The 20379-nt window shown below is 45.0% G+C and overlaps 1 protein-coding gene across 1 annotated transcript in view; it reads left to right on the top strand.

Annotated features, from left to right (window-relative positions):
• LOC309539680 (tomoregulin-2-like) overlaps window positions 1–20379 on the top strand; it is a gene marked incomplete at its 3' end in the record, with an annotated part of 38252 nt that overhangs the window by 2065 nt on the left and 15808 nt on the right. Inside the window, exon 2 of the mRNA XM_082236032.1 lies at window positions 1327–1436. Coding sequence (XP_082092158.1) covers window positions 1327–1436 — 110 coding nt within the window. The remainder of the gene's footprint in view (window positions 1–1326; window positions 1437–20379) is intronic.

Genomic DNA, 20379 nt, shown 5'->3' with positions numbered 1-20379 from the left:
TTTGTACAGTGCTTCCCACACAATCCTGGTTTGCAAATGCTTCTGGGAGTACCTTCTTTTGCAGGCTGCATCTCCAGATTTTTTTTAATAAAAAACACACAGAGAGAGAAAAATAAACATTGTGCATACAGCTATAGATGTCTATCTGCAGCTGCACACAGAGACATTTCTAAACACACTAGTAGGGTTTTGATGCAGTTTGCCCTTCACTGAAAATGCTGTGTAACTTTGTATCTTAAACAAAACACCTACATTTCCTCTCAGCATATATGCTGGATGGATAACAGAGCATTTTACTTCTATCTTATAACTCAAATCTGATTTCACAAACTATGGGAAGCCCAGTACTTTACCATCTCTCAAGTTACCCTAACCCCTGCAGCAAAAACAGCATTATTTAGCCCAGCACTGTGGCTCTCTAATTTATTTATTTTTAATTACCCCAGGATTACTTTGGGTGTATAACTAGAATGCCATAGTTCAGTTCTCTCTCTCTCTCTCTCTCTCTCTCTCTCTCTCTCTCTCTCTCTGTGTGTGTACGTGTGTGTGTGTGTGTGTGTGTGTAATCATTAGGGTCAATAAGTCACTTTTGCCCTATGGGTGGTATTTCCATTTTTACTGCAGAACCAGGACATGGCTAGGAACACAGAGATGTTAATAAAATCAATAGAACACAATCTTGACGACTTTGGAGCCAAATATGGCTGTTTGGCTTCATACCTTGCTACACACTTTCCGAGTAGGATGGCAACTAGCTGAGGTCTGAAATCTGAGCTGGCATTCATGAGCTGAATCTCCAGCCAGATTTGTTAGCCTGCCTGTCAAAACTGGAGGAAAGGAGCTGGGTCTCCTTTCAGCAGCTCTGTCGAGAAGCTGGCACCCCTCCTATTAACCTGGAGGTGATCAATCTTCATTGGAATCAGACAGCCTATCACAAAAAGCACATAGCCTGTTTATCTTTATTATTAGGGGGCTTTGTTATGTCACTGCCTGGAGAAATGCCCATTCTAAGACTTTGGACCAGAAGAGTTAATGGGGAGGGGTGCAGAATCATGTTGTTTTGCAGCCAAATGCTTGGTTTTTGTGGAAATGGAAACTACTTTCATAGAAGGCGGCAAGGAGGAGCTGGGGGATTAACAGGGACTGCAAACTCCCCTGGAAACGGGCAAGAGGAAGGGAAAGCGAGGATGAGAAGACAACCTTTCTAGATTGCACATTGCTTCATCAACAATGTTAGGTGTGCCACATACATAGAAAAGCAACTGCCCCTGCCTGATATTCCTTGCCAGACCCAAGGCTGACAGCATTTTTCTCTTTGCGTTTGAGGTTATGATGACAGAGAAAACGATCTCTTTCTCTGCGACACCAATACCTGTAAATTTGACGGAGAGTGCTTAAGAATTGGAGACACCGTGACTTGCGTCTGTCAGTTCAAGGTAAGAAGATTGATCTCTCCTTCCTTAATTCACTAATGAGAATACAAATCAGGGATCTCCCTTTACAACCCATCACTGGGCAATTTATTTCTCTGCATGCAGAGAAGTCGGAGTGAAAACCTGGCAGCTAGTCTAAGGTGCTTGGCAGGGTAGCCAACTGGTGTCAAGAAGATAGAAGATTCTCTGGGAAAATGTAGATGCTGTTCTTCCAAATGCCCCTTTAGGGTTGTCAACTTCAGGTTGGGGGGGGGGGGTCAGCTGCTGTGGCCTTTTCGCAATTGGGATTTTCTGTCCTTTTTCAATTCAGCCAAACATATAGCATCTTCTTTATACATCCAGGAAGCCACTGAAATAGTTGCGGGAAAAGTTGATTTGTAAGATGGCTTTTATACACCAAAGGCAAGTTAAGGCAGTGTGTAATTCAACAATGCTCCTTAATTCACAGGGAGAGAACGTTTCAAGCTAAATTGCAACCCTAATTCAAAATCCAAGGAAGATTCCAGACTGCTTGAACAGACTGAGTCCCATTGATTTTGAGGGTGCAATCCGTGTTGTTAGAGACCAAACTTTTATGCATTTTGCTGAGACTGAATGTTACCATAAGGGCTACATCAAAAACTTTAATTGAAAGGTGGTGGATGTTTTGTATAGCTTGTACCTGAAAGTAAACATTGCATGGAACATTGCATAAGTCCTGCCTATTCCAGGAGACCGTATTTTCCCACAGGTCTGCCTAAGGTGGCTTAAATCCACATTCTCAAACAAATATGAAGTAGATTATGTTGAAGGCAATGGGATTTACATCCATGTAATGGTCTGGAGTTGATACGCTAATAGAACCTCAGTAGAGGGTGAATAGTATCATTACTACCTCTCAACATAGTAATTAAAAATTCATTTTATTTCAGTATGGAATCTATATTTTGCTTAGGTGTTCAGGTCTTTATTCTTGTAGATTTTTACATGCATTTAATCTGTACTGTAGTTTGCTGTGCACTTTAGGAGTAGATTTGTTATGGTGAACCAGTATTTCCCAAGCTGGTTCACCCTCCAAATGTCATTGGACTCCAATTCCCATCATCCACAGGCAACATAGCCAATGGTAAAGGATGATGGGAGTTGTAGTCCAGCTTCTGAAAGGTTGGAGACGGGTGTGGCAAGCCTAAGGATTCTTTATATAATTACAAGTGAACAACCAAACATGCCCACCCTGCCCACCTCACTGTTCAGTGTCACAATATATTAATTTGAAATGTACATTGTTTGATTTTAACAGAGGAAATACTCCGTTAAGCTTGTATAGCATGTCATAACCAGTGACTAATCAATCCCTAAATTAAGCATCAGAGCTACATAATCTTCCTTGCTAAAAATTATTCTGCTTGGCACATTACTCTTCTTCACCTATAGCTAAATAGCTATATGAGATTACATTCAAATGTAAATATTTAACGACAGTTCTTGTCAAAAGGAGAAGGGAACAAGGATACTCTGTAGAAGTCTAAGATTCTTAGTTACTTTGCAAGTTGTTCCTTCCCAAGAGATTGATTTAATGCTCTGTCCTTGTATCACTGCCTGGTGAGTAAGAGCAGCAACCTCAAAGCCACCAGCAGTGAAATTAAATTAGACACAGAGTACACTTCGTTTCTTCTGCCTGTTTCCAGTTTGGCTTTGCAGTAGGTTTGAAGTTAGTGAACATGGAAGAATTGAAGTTGGGTTTTGTTTTGTTTTAAAGCAGCAGCTATTTCCACAAAATAACACAAATACAGTGGTACCTCGGGTTAAGTACTTAATTCATTCCGGAGGTCCGTTCTTAATCTGAAACTGTTCTTAACCTGAAGCACCACTTTAGCTAATGGGGCCTCCTGCTGCTGCTGCCGCGCCGCCGGAGCACGATTTCTGTTCTCATCCTGAAGCAAAGTTCTTAACCTGAGGTAATATTTCTGGTTAGTGGAGTCTGTAACCTGAAGCGTATGTAACCTGAGGTACCACTGTATATGCTATTCACTTTCTTTAATGTATTATCTTAACTTATAAGTCTAATTCCCAAGCTGAACAGTATCTAAAAAAGCAAACAAAACACTTTTTAAAAACCCAAGAGTAAGTTATAAATGTTTTTGAATGAATACAATATCAGTGCCTTGATACAGTTATACAAAATTCATTTAAGGTGCTTGGAGTTCGGAGTATCTGCAATCTCTGGACACTGTTCCGATTCTCTAACAAGGGAGTCAGTCATTGGACCTCAACTCTTCCTGAAAGCCATCTGCCTTGAAAGCCCCCCCCCCTTTCATCCTGAGCGTGGGGGTGCTGGCTGTAGTTATTCACTGAGCCGGCAAAAACATGTTCCAGGTAGGGTTGCCAATTGGCCAGAGAGAACCTGCTCCTGTGCTTTTAGCTGAGGATTGATCTGCAGAAATCAGCTGGCAAAGCTTTTTCGTGTAATAGTGCAGACGAACATTGCTTCCTCCTAATTGCTGCCAATCAAGCTGCTGCTAAAGGCACAAGTTGAGGGGCAGGTTGGAAACAGATCCTGAGACTGAGCCCCAGTGAGTCCTGGCCCTGTTTCAGACCTTTCTGAACTTGTGCTGGAAAACAGAACTACTTAGCAAAACACACACGCGCACACGTTATTATGAGGAGTTTTTGCATCCATGTAGGGAATAATTGTGTATTTCATTGTGTGTGTGTGAGAGAGATGGGGGCAGGTTGCACTGTTGTCAAGTGCTGTGACTTATTCCCACCCCACCTTATATAAGGGAATGGGAAATGTCAAGAGATATTCCCAATTTCTGGGTAACTCCAGTTTCTGGAATGAGAGAAGACGTTGCCCCATCTTTCACTGTGTGCAGGATTTCAGCCTTTGACAAGGAGAACCTCCATTTCTAGGTACGGCAGACTGGCACCGAACACTGGGAAGTGGTGTGTGTGTGTGTGTGTATGTGTGTTTATATACAGGGGGGAAAGATCGAGATGAGATACTTTCTACAGTGCTTTGCCCCCAGGCTATTCAATAGGCTCCGAGACTGAGTCTGGAAATCATGTTAAAGCACACAGAGAAATTAGATGAAAATGGAATGGCTGGGATTTGCCTTCTGGACAATGTTGGGAGTACGTTCTGTTCCTCTTGCCCTGGACTTGCTTATCGTGCACCTGCTGCTCATATTGGACAAGCCAGTGACACCATAAATGATGGCCATGACTCAGGCTGGCCGTAATACAAGCCAGTCTTCAATAAGACATTCAAATAAAAAATAAATAAAAGCCACTCCAACATGTTCTGAGTAAGATCTGGACACAATAATATAATGATTCTATGAATCTGTGGTGCAGCCCTTCTGTGTCCATTGTTGTTCATTCATCAAGAGCTAATGGTAGCCCCTGGTGAAGAATTTGAAGACCTATGATACTGGACTTGTTGTCTTCAGAGCTGCATTATGTGGCTCCGTTAGCATAATATTAATTGGTGGGACTGATACTGGCCTTCCATCTGGCACAAGCTTTGTCATCCTGCTGCACTCCAGATGTGCTGGCTGTAGCTGAAGGGAGTTGACCAAGGCTGGTTGGTGGTACGACTGCCTGGGTCAAATCAGGCCTGCACAACTTGTGACCAGCAGCAGTCATAGAATTCTGGCCGGCCAGTTGCTTGGCAATTCCCTGCCTTGTTCCAAAAGTGTCAAGCAGGCAATGAACGCAGGGATCCTATTTGATCCCTGGTAGTCTGTCACAAAGGGCTGTTAGCTGTGGCTTACTACAGCGGTACGTTGGTTCTCAAACTTAATCCACTCCAGAAGTCCGTTCCAAAACCAAGGCGCGCTTTCCCATAGAAAGTAATGCAAAATGGATTAATCCGTTCCAGACTTTTAAAAACAACCCCTAAAAGAGTAATTTAACATGAAATTTACTATCTAACGAGACCATTGATCCATAAAATGAAAGCAATAATCAATGTACTATACTATAATAAATAAGACAGTATTGTAGATGATAAAAATTAAAATTATTTTTTCCCCTTACCTGCTCTGATGATAGTCATTGTTTGGATGGGGGACTTTTATCCATTTCTGCCATCACACAATCAATCAGTAGGTGAACTGGGTTCCACACAGTCACAAAAACAACCGGAAAAGCCTATTTTTTAAAAAAAAAAAACCCGCAAAATAAATAGCAAAAACAAAAGGGCCAAACTTAATCCATTCCGTCTGTTTGACTTCCAATATGTTTGAAAACCAGGACGCAGCTTCTGGTTGGTGCAGGCGCCCTGGAAACAATAGCAGACAACCGCATCGGACGTTCAGCTTCCAAAAAATGTTCGAAAAGCAAGGTACCATTGTAGCTGGGCCACATGAAGAGGCTTCCCTCGGATCCCTGCAAGGGCTGGTACCAGCACCTGCTATCCCTGGGCAGCTGCTAGGCCCTTTTGGTCCCCTATTTTATACAATCCACCTGGCCCAGCGCTATGAATAATGCCTGAGACTAGCTGCTATTTTAGCTTCCTGAAATGTGCTGCTGCTCAAGGGCATGATGGGAGATTTAAATGGCAGCTAGACCCAGTCACCTGGTACTGCTTTACATGTCACTTCTTTTGCTTCCAGATGCACAAGGAGACTTTATGTCAACCAATCACACGCAAAGCTCCTCCCACTTATTTGCACCTTGAAGTTATTGCTGCAGCAGTCAGCAGATGGAGCTTGTTATTACTCAAAAACTAAAGTTGGGGGAACTACAAGCTGAATCAAGAAAACCTCAGCATCAAATGGTAGAAGTGAGGAGCTGGCTGGGGAAAGGCTCAGGTATTTGCGTTGCTAGTCTGTGGTGCAAAGGAGATACACCAAACTGTTACAACTTTGAGCAAGTGAAGCAGTTCATGAATTGAGATCCAGCAGTTTTTCAGCAGGTGGATATTAATCCGGTGGGGTCAAATTCTAGGCCTGAGCACAATTTCCCTCCCCAAATTCTGTTTGGAAGGGTTGGACAATTAGGAGTGGGGGTTTTTTTTCAAAATATTGTTGACATGGGGGTGAAAATTTTAACCGTTTTCTCAACTACAACAAAAATTCTCTTCTGAGAAATTTCAGGCAAAGAAACTCCATTGTTAGCCCATATTGTTGGATGAAGGAAGTAATTGGTTGAGAGAGGAGAACCAAGAGAAATGAGTGCCAAGCTGATGGCTTCCTTTAAGGATATCAAAATGAGATTGCGCAGTATTAAAAAGTGATCCATGCCCAAAATTTGTTAATGGAAAAAAGGGAGAAGCCACTTGGCCAGGGAGGGACTTGTTATTTTCCAAAAGGTTTCCTGGAAATTGTTTTCTGAGAAATTCAAGTACATGCTTTGAGTATACTCTAAGGACTGGATTTGAGAAGTGCATGCAGACTGTCTGGTTGCTTGAGTTAATATTTTTGCTTCAGCAAGATGGGCTTCAGAGCAGGAGTAGGCAATGTCGCACCCACCAAATGTTGTCGACCCCAACTCTCATCAGCCCCAGCCAACATAGCCAGTGGTAATAGATTGAGGGAGCCGTAGTACACCACATCTGGATGGCACCACACTGCTCTCAAGCAAATGATCTGAGGACTGTAGCCTGTCATGCTTTCTGAATTTGCAAATTGTCGGTAGTCTCGACGTCATGTTGTTGTTGTTGTTTAGTCATTGAGTCGTGTCCGACTCTTCGAGACCTCATGGACAAGAGCACGCCAGGTACTCCTGTCCTCCACTGCCTCCCACAGTTTGGTCAAACTCATGCTGGTGGCTTCGAGAACACTGTCCAACCATCTCATCCTCTGTCGTCCCCTTCTCCTTGTGCCCTCCATCTTTCCCAGCATCAGGGTCTTTTCCAGGGAGTCTTCTCTTCTCATAAGGTGGCCAAAGTATTGGAGCCTCAGCTTCAGGATCTGTCCGTCCAGTGAGCACTCAGCGCTGATTTCCTTAAGAATGGATAGGTTTGCTCTTCTTGCAATCCATGGGACTCTCAAGAGTCTCCTCCAGCACCATAGTTCAAAAACATCAGTTCTTCGGCGATCAACCTTCTTTATGGTCCAGCTCTCACTTCCATACATCACTACTGGGAAAACCATAGCTTTAACTATATGGACCTTTGTCGGCAAGGTGATGTCTCTGCTTTTTAAGATGTTGTCTAGATTTGTCATTGCTTTTCTCCCAAGAAGCAGGCGTCTTTTAATTTCGTGGCTGCTGTCACCATCTGCAGTGATCATGGAGCCCAAGAAAGTAAAATCTCTCACTGCCTCCATTTCTTCCCCTTCTATTTGCCAGGAGGTGATGGGACCAGTGGCCATGACCTTCCTTTTTTTGATGTTGAGCTTCAGACCATATTTTGCGCTCTCCTCTTTCACCCTCATTAAAAGGTTCTTTAATTCCTCCTCACTTTCTGCCATCAAGGTTGTGTCTTCTGCATATCTGAGGTTGTTGATATTTCTTCCGGCAATCTTAATTCCGGCTAGGGATTCATCCAGCCCCTCCTTTCTCATGATGAATTCTGCATATAAGTTAAATAAGCAGGGAGACAATATACAGCCTTGTCGTACTCCTTTCCCAATTTTGAACCAATCAGTTGTTCCATATCCAGTTCTAACTGTAGTTTCTTGTCGCACATAGAGATTTCTCAGGAGACAGATGAGGTGATCAGGCACTCCCATTTCTTTAAGAACTTGCCATAGTTTGTTGTGGCTCGACATCATAACTAGCAGCTATGGAGTTAAGTGCATGATAGTTCCATAAAGAGACCAGCATCATCTGAATATTAGGGTCAGCAGCAACCTCTGCACTCAAAGGATTCATAAGTGAGCCAACATGGCATTATGGCTGGAGGGTTAGGTTTGGAGAGAGCGTTGGCCACTTTTGCACCTGTGGCTGTCCTGTGAACATCAGTCTGATCTGCAGCAATTCCCCGATGATCCTCTACAGCTGGCAGGTTCATATACAGCAGACAGCGGAGAGAGACCTTTTCCAGCTCGAGAGTTGTGTTCCCTTTTGGACAGTGTGCTGAGGACCACATGCAGGTGATGGGTGGGACCAGAGGAAAAAAAGTGAGTGGACACAGTGACATAGCATGGGTTGCTGGCACCCAGGGCAGGCTAGCTATCAGTGCTGCCAAAGAGACCCCGACCAGCCTGGAGACTGAAAGGTGGCCTGGCCTCAGGAATGTGCCTTCAGGAGCGTGAGGAGGGTAGATGGAACCCTCTGCCTGGCCTGTGCGGAGCCTCTGTGATTGCCAGCCTCTACCAGGGACGTGGTAGTGAGGCCAGGCTGGGCTCCAGCAGCAGGCAGGCAGGGAATGAAAGGGAGCCAAGGACAGGTTGGCCCGCCAGGATGCACCTAGGTGATGGTGGCAGTCCCCCAATGGGTTGCTCTGCCACTTTTGCCAAGGTGGGACAAGGATCCCCGTGAAACCCACAACCTGCATGGGGGTGCCTTGTTGCGCCTCTTCAGAATTTTGTTCCTTCAGGCCATGGCCCTCCCCACACTATACATGTAAATTTTACCTTTGTGTCCTTCAGGCCATGGCCCTCCCCACACTATACATGTAAATTTTACCTTTGGGCTGGTTTCTATAGATACAGGCAAGCAAGAGGCATGATCAGATTTCAAGGACACATTACAGTCAGGCAAAAACACTCGAGAGAGATGTGAAGCATGTCCAGTGTGAGATGTGTTCTGGGGAGAAATGTGAGGGCTGGGTGGAAAGTCCACATTTAGCCCGGGCAGACGTTTCCCATGTCTCATATATACATTGGTACAGCAGTGGATTGTTGTAAAAATTAGTATCAAAAGGCCATGAAATGCTAAAAGTAAATAATAATAATAATAATAATAATAATAATAATAATAATAATAATAATTTTTTATTTATACCCCGCCCTCCCCAGCCAGAGCCGGGCTCAGGGCAGCTAACACAAGTAAAATTACAATTAAAAAAACCCAATTTAAAATAACAGGTTAAAATATAATTTAAAATGCAGCCTCATTTTAATAGTAGCCCATAGATCAAAGCCATAAGGGGAGGAAAAAAACATAAGGGTCAGACTGAGTCCAAACCAAAGGCCAGGCGGAACAGCTCTGTCTTGCAGGCCCTGCGGAAAGATGTCAAGTCCCGCAGGGCTCTAGTCTCTTGTGACAGAGCGTTGCACCAAGTCGGGGCCAGTACTGAAAAGACCCTGGCCCTAGTTGAGACCAATCTAACCACCTTGCGACTTGGGACCTCCAAGATGTTGTCATTTGTGGGCCGTAAGGTCCTCTGTGGGGCATACCGGGAGAGGCAGTCCCATAGGTCCGTGGGTCCTAGGCTGCATAGGGCTTTAAAGGTCAAAACCAGCACCTTAAACCTGACCCTTTACTCCACTGGAAGCCAGTGCAGTTGGTAAAGCACTGGATGAATGTGATCCCACAGCAAGAACCCCGTAAGGAGCCTCGCTGTGGCATTCTGCACCCGCTGGAGTTTCTGGGGCAGCTTCAAGGGCAGCCCTGCATAGAGCGAGTTACAATAATCAAGCCTGGAGGTGACAGTTGCATGGATCACTGTGACCAGATCAGGGCAAGAAAGATAAGGTTGGCTGAGGTATGGTTGGAAGGCAGCCTATTTCAGGATGAACCAGCCGATCATTTGATGTGTTTAGTTCTCTGACTATGATTTCATAGCCCTGTTAAGATGTCTCCAAAACCACGGGGCTCCAAGGGACCTTATTTCCCAGCTCCAAGTTTCTGAGAAGCTCATAGAAGGCACGGCAACATCGTTCCTTGGTTTCCTACTGTTTCAGCTTCTGCTTGAACTGGTGCCACAATCCCTTCCCTAGACGTTAACTTTCTGCTGTAGCAACATAATTTTCCTGGCTGCCAAATTACCCACCAAGGAGAAAGGAGGTTATAGGCCCATTGTGCTGGATGTCTGCTGAGGTCAATGGATGAATCTGGCGCTGCCAAACTATCAGCAGCGGCTGATGCACGCGCTAGAAATTGCAAATGCAGCACCAGTCACAGACTGCTTGCGCAGGTATTAATAGTAGCATTCTGTGCGATGATATTATGTAGTACTTATTAGATCAGCATTACAGAGTAAATTAACAGAGTTAAGGGTGGTGGGGCTTGCTGTAAAGAGAGGCAATTTAAACAAAGATTAAAGAGGAGAGGCAGTCAGGGGAGAGAAAGGCAGTTCCATGTAATGCTGGAAATAATGTTTGACAACTAAGCTGGGAGGTGCAAGGGCCGAGAGGCAATAAGCACCCATGCTTCTTCTTCTTTGGCGATCACTCGTAGCCGAGCAAGATTGTCTTCCATAAACACGGTTTTAACAATGAGTCCGTAAGTGACTGTGGAGGCCAATTCTGGATCCACACTTCCTTCCACAGTGGGGACATTGGTTTCCGGGTGGGAGTTGATCACAGTGAGGGTTTGCCCAGTGTGCCTTCCTCTTAGCATGTTTCTCCCTTGCGTCCTGGGTTGGGTTTTTGGAAGACGCCTGTGCGTGAATTTGTTTTATGTGTGTAGATCAGTGTACGCTGATCAATGCACAGTCTTCACAGTAAGGCTCTGTTCCAGTGGCATGAGTAGTCACAACAAACTGGTAGATCTGCTGCAGCCTTCATCCTCCTTCACAGCTGTTGTAACATACCAATTGTTATCATCCGCCTGTTCTGCCCTCGATGACTTCTTGGATCATTCTTTGTCTAGCTCCTTCCCTTTGACCTTACCGCCTTGGGTGACCCTGCTGGGAGTACGAGATTCCCCGACGGCTTCACTTACAAGGGTCATAGGAACATGCAAGCCCACTCACCAGGACAAGGTGATGATCCAGCACCCATGCACACACACCAACATCCCCCACTCTTTCCCACACTGACTTGTTTTCTTTTGCCGTGATGTGATGGGGAGGAGAATCATACAATTGTAGACTTGGAAGGGACCTCAAGGGTCACCAGGTCCAACCTCTGATATGTAGGAATCTCAACTCAATCTCAATTCATGACGGATGGCCAAGGAAGGAGAGTCCATAACCTACCAAGAGAGACTGTCCCACTCTTACCATCGAAAAGTTCTTCCTGATGTTCAGTGGGAATCTCCTTTCTTGTAACTTGAAGCTATTGGGCTGTGCCCTACTCACCTGAGCAGGAGAAAACAAGCTCGCCCCATCTTCCATGTGACAGCCCTTGAGATATTTGAAGATGGCTATCATAGCTCCTCTCAGTCTCCTCTTTTCCAGGCTTGAACATACCCAGCTCCTTCAACCGTTCCTCATAAGGCTTGGTTTCCAGACCCTTGATCATCTTGGTTGCCCTCCTCTGCAAATGTTCCAGCTTCTCAATATCCTAGATTGCATCACATTGTTTCATCTGCCAACATAAACTGCTCATTTTAGAGCTATTAAGTATACAGTATTTAGAGTTACTTAAGTATACAGTCACCCCTCATTCCTGGGCCTTTGGCAGTAGTTATGCTGCATACATTACCAAGCTGTAATGTTTATCTCTGGGCTGCAAAAAGCTTCAACGGCTGGTTTTTGCAGATCACGCCGCTGCTGGGAGCAGTTCAGGGCATTTTTTCCCCCTTGCTCAGATGACGAAGTGGTTCATGAGAGCTTATTATGAGAGTTCGATGTTGGTGACGATGGTCACATGTGATCATTTCTATGTGCTACGGAACCTTTGCTGCTTTTGCTACCACAAAAGAAAGACCTCACCGTGATAATTGTTGGAGAAGCCAGTACTGTATAAGTTAGGGATGGGGGAATCTGTCAATTTTAGTTTCTCACGTTTTCAGTCATAAATTCAGTTCTTCACATTTCCGTGTCAGTTTACAGTATTTTTTTTCCAACTTCTTATGAAAATGCATCATTTTAGTGTGAATTTCTCTTAATACATACATTTTTGCAAATCATTTCCCCTACATATGGTGCATTTGGGGGATGCTATATTCTAATCCAAAATGCACCATATATGAGGAAATTGCTTTGCAATAATAATAATAATAATAATAATAATAATAATAATGCACTCTTTACCCTACTTTATTTATTTATTTATTTATTTATTTATTTATTTATTTATTCATTCATTATTGTTTTGTAAACATTACTTGGCTGGAGAAGTGCAAACTTCAAAGAATGGGTGTGTTTCCATTTTGGAAAGTGCAGATGTGGTAGGTTTGACTTTAAATCAGTGTTTCCCAACCTTGGATCTCCAGCTGTTTTTGGACTACAGTTCTCATCAGCCATGCCTACTGGTCCTGCTAGCTACGGATGCCCTGGCACCTCCTTCCCAAAGCCCGGGAAGCTTCTCCCCACCTTAGGGAGGTAGGTGTGAGGCTCCAATGGGTCCAAGAGCCCTCCTGCCACCTTTCCCAAGCCCACCTGGAGGCAGGAGGGCTCCAGCGTCCTCTCAGAGCCCTGGCACCTTCTTCCCAAAGTCCGGGAAGCTTCCGCCCAGCTTAGGGAGGCACGATGCTTGCTCATGATGTCAGGACATCAGGACATTATGACAAACCTCAGTCCTCTACATCACCTTCGCAAGCTGGTGCCTCTGGCCTTAACTGTTCCCCTATGGAAAATTTCAAGGTACAGCATCAGAGAGTGGAGTCCCCCAAGGACAGATACTGCAATTGTACATATCTTGGAGCAGGTCTCATTGAACTCAGGCAGAAGCTAACTTCTGAGTAGCTTTGCAGAAGCATTACACTGTAAATACTTGCATGTAGAATGGAGACTTTGACTATAGTAGGAAAGGACAGGCAACATTTGACACTCCATTGCCGCTTCAGCTACTTCAAGTACTTTCTTTCCTGATCATTGTACAGTGGTAAAGGTAAAGGTAAAGAGACCCCTGACCATTTGGTCCAGTCGTGACCGACCCTGGCGTTGCTGCACTCATCTCATTTTATTGGTCGAGGGAGCCAGCGTACAGCTTCCGGGTCATGTGGCAGCATGACTAGGCTGCTTCTGGCGAACCAGAGCAGCACATGGAAACGCCGTTTACCTTCCCGCCGGAGTGGTACCTATTTATCTACTTGCACTTTGACGTGCTTTCAAACTGCTAGGTTGGCAGGAGCAGGGACCGAACAATGGGAGCTCACCCCATCGCGGGGATTCGAACCGCCAAACTTCTGATTGGCAAGTCCTAGGCAGCACCACCCGTGTCCCTGTACAGTGGTACCTCGGGTTAAGAACTTAATTCGTTCTGGAGGTCCGTTCTTAATCTGAAACTGTTCTTAAATTGAAGCACCACTTTAGCTAATGGGGCCTCCCACTGCTACCGCACTGCCACTGCCCAATTTCTATTCTTATCCTGAAGCAAAGTTCTTAACCCGAGGTACTATTTCTGGGTTAGCGGAGTCTGTAACCTGAAGCATCTGTAACCCGAGGTACCACTGTATACAAAATAGGGCCTCTGCCAACAGAAGTAGCAGGTTACATAAATAAGTAGATCCTATGTACTCAAACTGTGTTGACCCACAGCAAACTATGGCAAGTTCTTAAAGAAATGGGAGTGCCTGATCACCTCATCTGTCTCCTGCGAAATCTCTATGTGGGACAAGAAGCTACAGTTAGAACTTGATATGGAACAACTGATTGGTTCAATATTGGGAAAGGAGTACAGCAAGGCTGTATATTGTCTCCCTGCTTATTTAACTTATATGCAGAATTCATCATGCAAAAGGCTGGGCTGGATGAATCCCTAGCCGGAATTAAGATCGCCGGAAGAAATATCAACAACCTCAGATATGCAGATGACACAACCTTGATGGCAGAAAGTGAGGAGGAATTAAATAACCTTTTAATGAGGATGAAAGAGGAGAGCGCAAAATATGGTCTGAAGCTCAACATCAAAAAAACAAAGATCATGGCCAATGGTCCCATCACCTCATGGCAAATAGAAGGGGAAGAAATGGAGGCAGTGAAGATTTTACTTTCTTGGGCTCCATGATCACCGCAGATGGTGACAGCAGTCACAAAATTAAAAGACGCCTGCTCCTTGGGAGAAAGGCGATGGCAAACCTAGACAGCATCTTAAAAAGCAGAGACATCACCTTGCCAACAAAGGAACAAAGAATTGATGCTTTTGAATTATGGTGCTGGAGGAGACTCTTGAGAGTCCCATGGACTGCAAGAAGATCAAACCTATCCATTCTGAAGGAAATCAGCCCTGAGTGCTCATTGGAAGGACAGATCCTGAAGCTGAGGCTCCAATACTTTGGCCACCTCATGAGAAGAGAAGACTCCCTGGAAAAGACCCTGATGTTGGGAAAGATGGAGGGCACAAGGAGAAGGGGACGACAGAGGACGAGATGGTTGGACAGTGTTCTCGAAGCTACAAACATGAGTCTGACCAAACTGCGGGAGGCAGTGGAAGACAGGAGTGCCTGGTGTGCTCTGGTCCATGGGGTCATGAAGAGTCAGACACAACTAAACGACTAAACAACAACAAATGTACTCAAAAGGCAAACGCAGATCAGGTTGCTTGGCATCGCTCGAATGAGTTCTGATCCCTTCCAGGCAGGGCCTTCGTCCCAAGAAACTCATTTTTTGCTGCTTGATAATTCTGCAGGCAGATAGACCACCAGGCACCTACTGAGTCCGTACGGTAAGGGAACTGTATTTCTCTGCAGAGCACCCATTATTCGTCTGCTTCCACAAGAACAGATGCTAATTCTGTCTTCTGCTAGAGAACAGTCTGATGTGCTCATTAGGGCATTCATTCTTAGGAGTCTTCCCTTCCTTTTAGACCTCCGTACCATCTGTAGGTTGCTTATTGGTTCTAAAAGGGGAGGAAAATAAAACAGGATTGCTTCGTAACTTAAAGGCAGCTGTTGAGGGGGAGATTGTTATAGCTAAACTCGGGGTTGCAGAATCCTGGCAGCTTTTAAAGGAAGGATGGAAAACCTTTGGCCTAACAGATGCTGCTGGGAGTTGTAGTCCCAGCAAAAAAAACCCACCTCTGCTTTAAAATGCATGCAGAGCAGGGAAAGCCACTCTGGGAGAGGATTATATTGAGTGGGCACATACAAAAGGGTGTGTGGGCTTAGTGACCAGGGGCCAGCAAACTTTTTCAGCAGGGGGCCGGTCCACTGTCCCTCAGACCTTGTGGGGGGCCGGATTATATTTTGAAGGAAAAAAAGGAATGAATTCCTATGCCCCACAAATAACCCAGAGATGTATTTTAAATAAAAGCACACATTCTACTCATGTAAAAAAACCAGGCAGGCCCCACAAATAACCCTGAGATGCATTTTAAATAAAAGGGCACATTCTACTAATGCAGAAACACGCTGATTCCCAGACTGTCCACAGGCCAGATTTAAAAGGTGATTGGGCCGGATTCGGCCCCCGGACCTTAGTTTGCCTACCCATGGCATAGTCCTTTCTCTGCTTCCATCAACAACACTTTTCTGCTTCAATCAACAACTGTCAGGAGTGAGCAAGCAATAAATCACACAGAGTCAGTGAAGTTGTTTTTTTTAATTATTTAATCTTTATTGATTTTATAATGAATCACAGTTGTAACTCTCCATCAGTAGTGTAAATAAAAGAAGTAAAAAAAAAAAGTTGGGAACAAGGTAAAGTTCTTTCCATATTGAGACTTCCTTCCTCCCCAACCTGGGTTCTCGACATTTCTATATCAACTTCATATTAAACAGCATCTATTTTGAAATTATCCAGTACTTCCAAGAATTATATCACACTGCAGTAGTCATTCAAAGCCTGCCAAAGATTTTACATGTTTACAGTGATCTTTTAAATATTGTCTGTATTTATCCCATTCTTGGTTAAATTTTTGATCTTGATTCCTAACTTTCACTGTCAATCTTACCATCTCAGTACACTCAAATAATTTTGTCTGCCATCCCACTTTTGTCATGTTCTCTCCTTTCCAGCATTGGGCTAACAGCATTCTTGCAGCCGTGGTTGCATACATAAATAATCTGAAATCTTTCGGTATCCCCACACCTATAATCCCCAGGAGAAGGGCTTCTGGTTTTTTTTGGCAAAGGTTAATTTAAACATTTTTTTAAAACATTGTAGATCATTTCCCAAAATTCCTTTATCCTTTTGCAATTCCACCACATATGATACATAGTTCCTTATATTTCTTTACATTTCCAACACAGGTTAGAGCTGGTTCTTTACATTTTTGCTAGCTTACAGGTTGTCAGCGAAGTTAACTCTTTATTAGAAGAAACAAAATCTGCTCAGGAGTGTCAGGCCTAATGAGCACAGCAACTCTTCAGTAGGCCATAGCCCTATGAGTCAGTTGTATAAGCTCAAGGTCCTCGTCTTCCCACTGCTGCCTAAGTCTCTTCCTCTCCTGGGTCTTTCCCAAGCAATCTGGGACTATGCTGGCGTGCCTACCTTTGCTCCTCCCACTTCAGCCCTCTCTTGGTCATAGTAGACTGGGAGGAGGGGAGCTGGTTGCAGTAGCATGAGGAGACACCCTTGCTTCTTCAAAAGCCTGACTCATATCTGCCCCTTGGCCTCCCTCCTCTTCTGTTTCTGATTTTGGACTTCTGTCTGCAACAGCCTCTTCCTGCTCACTAAGCCCTGGTACCACTTCAGCTTCCAACACCACCTCCTCCCAGTCTTCTCCCTCTTCTGTCTCTGACCACCCATCATTGCTCACAGTCTCTTTCACTGGGCCCACGGCAACTTGCAAGTTGGATCCACTGCGATCTACTGATTCCCCAATGCAATAGGTACCTGCTTAAAACCAGCTTATTTAAGAAGCTTTTCAGCAGAGTAATTCTGTTAATGCTGTTTCTGTCTCTCCTCTTGTTGTTTTTGGCTTTATGGAGTTGGGTTTTTGCTGTTTGCTAGACTCCGTTTCCTGGGTTAATTGCCATTTTATTGCAATGGTGGCTTAATGTGTTTTGCGGTTCGTATTTCTGTTTTGTCTGATAGTTGATGGCTGTGAAATGCTTTGAGTTCTCCTTTGAAAACAGGCAACAAATAATATATATATATTTAAAATAAACAACAGAATTCCAGTGGTGGGGCCCACCACTGAAAAGGTCCTATCTGGGCTTATCAACCCCTACTTCCTTTGGGGGCTGTTTTTATGATGGCCAAATCATAGAACAGACCTAAGGGCCAAATACAATGCCCCAGGTGTCTCTGTTTGGCCACCAGAACTCTCTCCAGACCATACCCCTCCCTTGCCACACCTCTCTTCTTAGGCCACACCCCTCACTGGGTTTTTTTGGTAGCCTTCTCCACAGTTATTCCTTCATAATGTTTTCCTTGCCATGATGGAGGACAGAGGCAGCATGCAGGCATGTGTACAAATTAGTCTCCTCTAGAAAGGAAAAATGTGTCATTGTTGCTCTGCACACTTTTTCCTCTGACTCTGCCCATCACTGATGTGCGGTTGGTTACTCAAATGGTTACTCAGAAGATAATGTGGTCCTCGGGCAGAAAGCATCCTCCATCTCCACCATAAAGGTTAAGGGTAAAGGGACCCCGTGACCGACTCTGGGGTTGCGGCGCTCATATCGCTTTATTGGCCAAGGGAATTGGTGTACAGCTTCCAGGTCATGTGGCCAGCATGAGTAAGCCACTTCTGTCAAACCAGAGCAGCGCATGGAAATGCCATTTACCTTCCCGCCGGAGCAGTACCTATTTATCTACTTGCACTTTGACGTGCTTTCAAACTGCTAGGTGGGCAGGAGCAGGGACCGAGCAACGGGAGCTCACCCCGTTGCAGGGATTCGAACTACCAACCTTCTGATCAGCAAGTCCTGGGCTCTGTGGTTTAACCCACAGCGCCACCCGCGTCCCCCCAATCCAGTGAAATATTTGCTCTTGAGTCAGTGGTTTGCATTGGCTTCCTTGCTCATTTGCGATACACAATGACTGAAAGGAACTGTGGAAGCTGCCTAGTTCTGGAACATGTGATATTCCCATATTAAGTATCACTGGAGTATATGAACCTTGTGCTATATGATGATCCAAGAAGCCCTGGGCTCTCCGAGTGAGTCTATGTCATATGTGATGCATGTGACTGCAAAGAAGAATGGGAGCTGTCATGAGACAGATTCACGTGTGAAGTTTCTTCAGCAAGGCGGCTTGGAGCATACAAATGTTGCACTGTACAATGGGGTAGTTACCATAAAGCTTGGAGAGCTCAGGCTCCAGTTCCTTGCAAAATTCATCAAGCACAATGAGCAGCCCCTCCAGAAATAAAAATATTGCTGGTTGAATTCCAAGCTGGAGAATAATTCTGTTTTCCCAACTCATTCCTCAGTCCCCTTCCCAGTTAGCTTCCAAATCCATCACCCACCAACATTTCTCTGATGAAAATAGGGATATCCTATTCCATTAAAAGGGACGTGGGTGGCGCTGTGGGTTAAACCACAGAGCCTAGGACTTGCTGATCAGAAGGTCGGCGGTTTGAATCCCCGCAACGGGGTGAGCTCCCATTGCTCAGTCCCTGCTCCTGCTAACCTAGCAGTTCGAAAGCACGTCAAAGTGCAAGTAGATAAATAGGTACCATTCTGGCGGGAAGGTAAACAGCGTTTCCGTGCGCTGCTCTGGTTCACCAGAAGCGGCTTAGTCATGCCGGCCACATGACCCGGAAGCTGTACGCCAGCTCCCTCAGCCAATAGAGCGAGATGAACACCACAACCCCAGGGTCGGCCACGACTGGACCTAATGGTCAGGGGTCTCTTTACCTTTATTCCATTAAAAAACATATTATTTATATTCCGCCACTCTGGGTGGCTTCCAACATATATAAAAACATTAAACATTAAAAAACTTCCCAGTGCAGGGCTGCCTTCAGATATCTTCTAAAGCAGGGGTCAGCAAACTGTCAGCAGGGGGCCGGTCCACTGTCCCTCAGACCTTGTGGGGGGCCAGACTATATTTTTTTTGGAGGGGGGAATGAACAAATTCCAATGCCCCACAAATAACCCAGAGATGCATTTTCAATAAAATGACACATTCTACTCATGTAAAAACATGCTGATTCCTGGACCATCCGTGGGCTGGATTTAGAAGGCGATTGGGTCGGATCCGACCCCCGGGCCTTAGTTTGCCTACCCATATTCTAAAGGTTGTACAGTTATTTATCACCTTGGCTCGGGGGTTGCATAACTCCATACCCTCCAATGTTTCTCCAATGAAAATAAGGAAAAGTGGGGCATTCCAGGATCAAATCAGAAACAGGAACAGCTTATGTCCCTGAAAAATAGGGACACTTGGAGGGTCTGCACGCACCCTTTCTGCATTTCTGTAAATGCAGGGGGGCAGCAGCCGTGAGAAGAGGGATGGAGGGAGATTGGATCTCTGGCTCCTTTGCCTTTCTGGTGGGCTAATTACAGGAATAATGGCCCCAGCAACTCTTGGGAGTTGCACCTTATCCAACTGGAATTGTAAAAGGCAGCCCCTCTGCTGCTCTTGCCATGTCATCAGATAGGTATTATTAATGGGGAAGTGGGCTTGGAAGGTTGGAGTATTGGGGCGGGCAGGGAGGGTATTGGCAGGAGGTTAGTGAGCGGGTTGGGGTGGCTCCCAGTACATTTACGAGCACAATTCAAAGTGTTGGTGCTGAACTTTAAAGCCCTAAATGGCCTCGGCCCAGTATACCTGAAGGAGCGTCTCCACCCCCATCATTCTGCCCGGACACTGAGGTCCACTGCTGAGGGTCTTCTGGCGGTTCCCTCGCTGTGAGAAGCGAAGTTACAGGGAACCAGGCATAGGGCCTTCTCGGTAGTGGCACCCGCCCTGTGGAATGCCCTCCCACCAGATGTCAAAGAGAATAACAACTACCAGACTTTTAGAAGACATCTGAAGGCAGCACTCTTTAGGGAAGTTTTTAAATGTTTGATGTTTTATTGTGTTTTTAATTTCCTGTTGGAAGCCGCCCAGAGTGGCTGGGGAAACCCAGCCAGATGGGCGGGGTATAAATAATAAATTTATTATTATTATTATTATTATTATTATTAT

Source organism: Podarcis vaucheri (genome assembly GCF_965113315.1).
Source record: "Podarcis vaucheri genome assembly, chromosome: 1".
Lineage (NCBI taxonomy): Eukaryota > Metazoa > Chordata > Lepidosauria > Squamata > Lacertidae > Podarcis > Podarcis vaucheri.
This window is presented reverse-complemented; position numbering and strand designations above follow the sequence as displayed.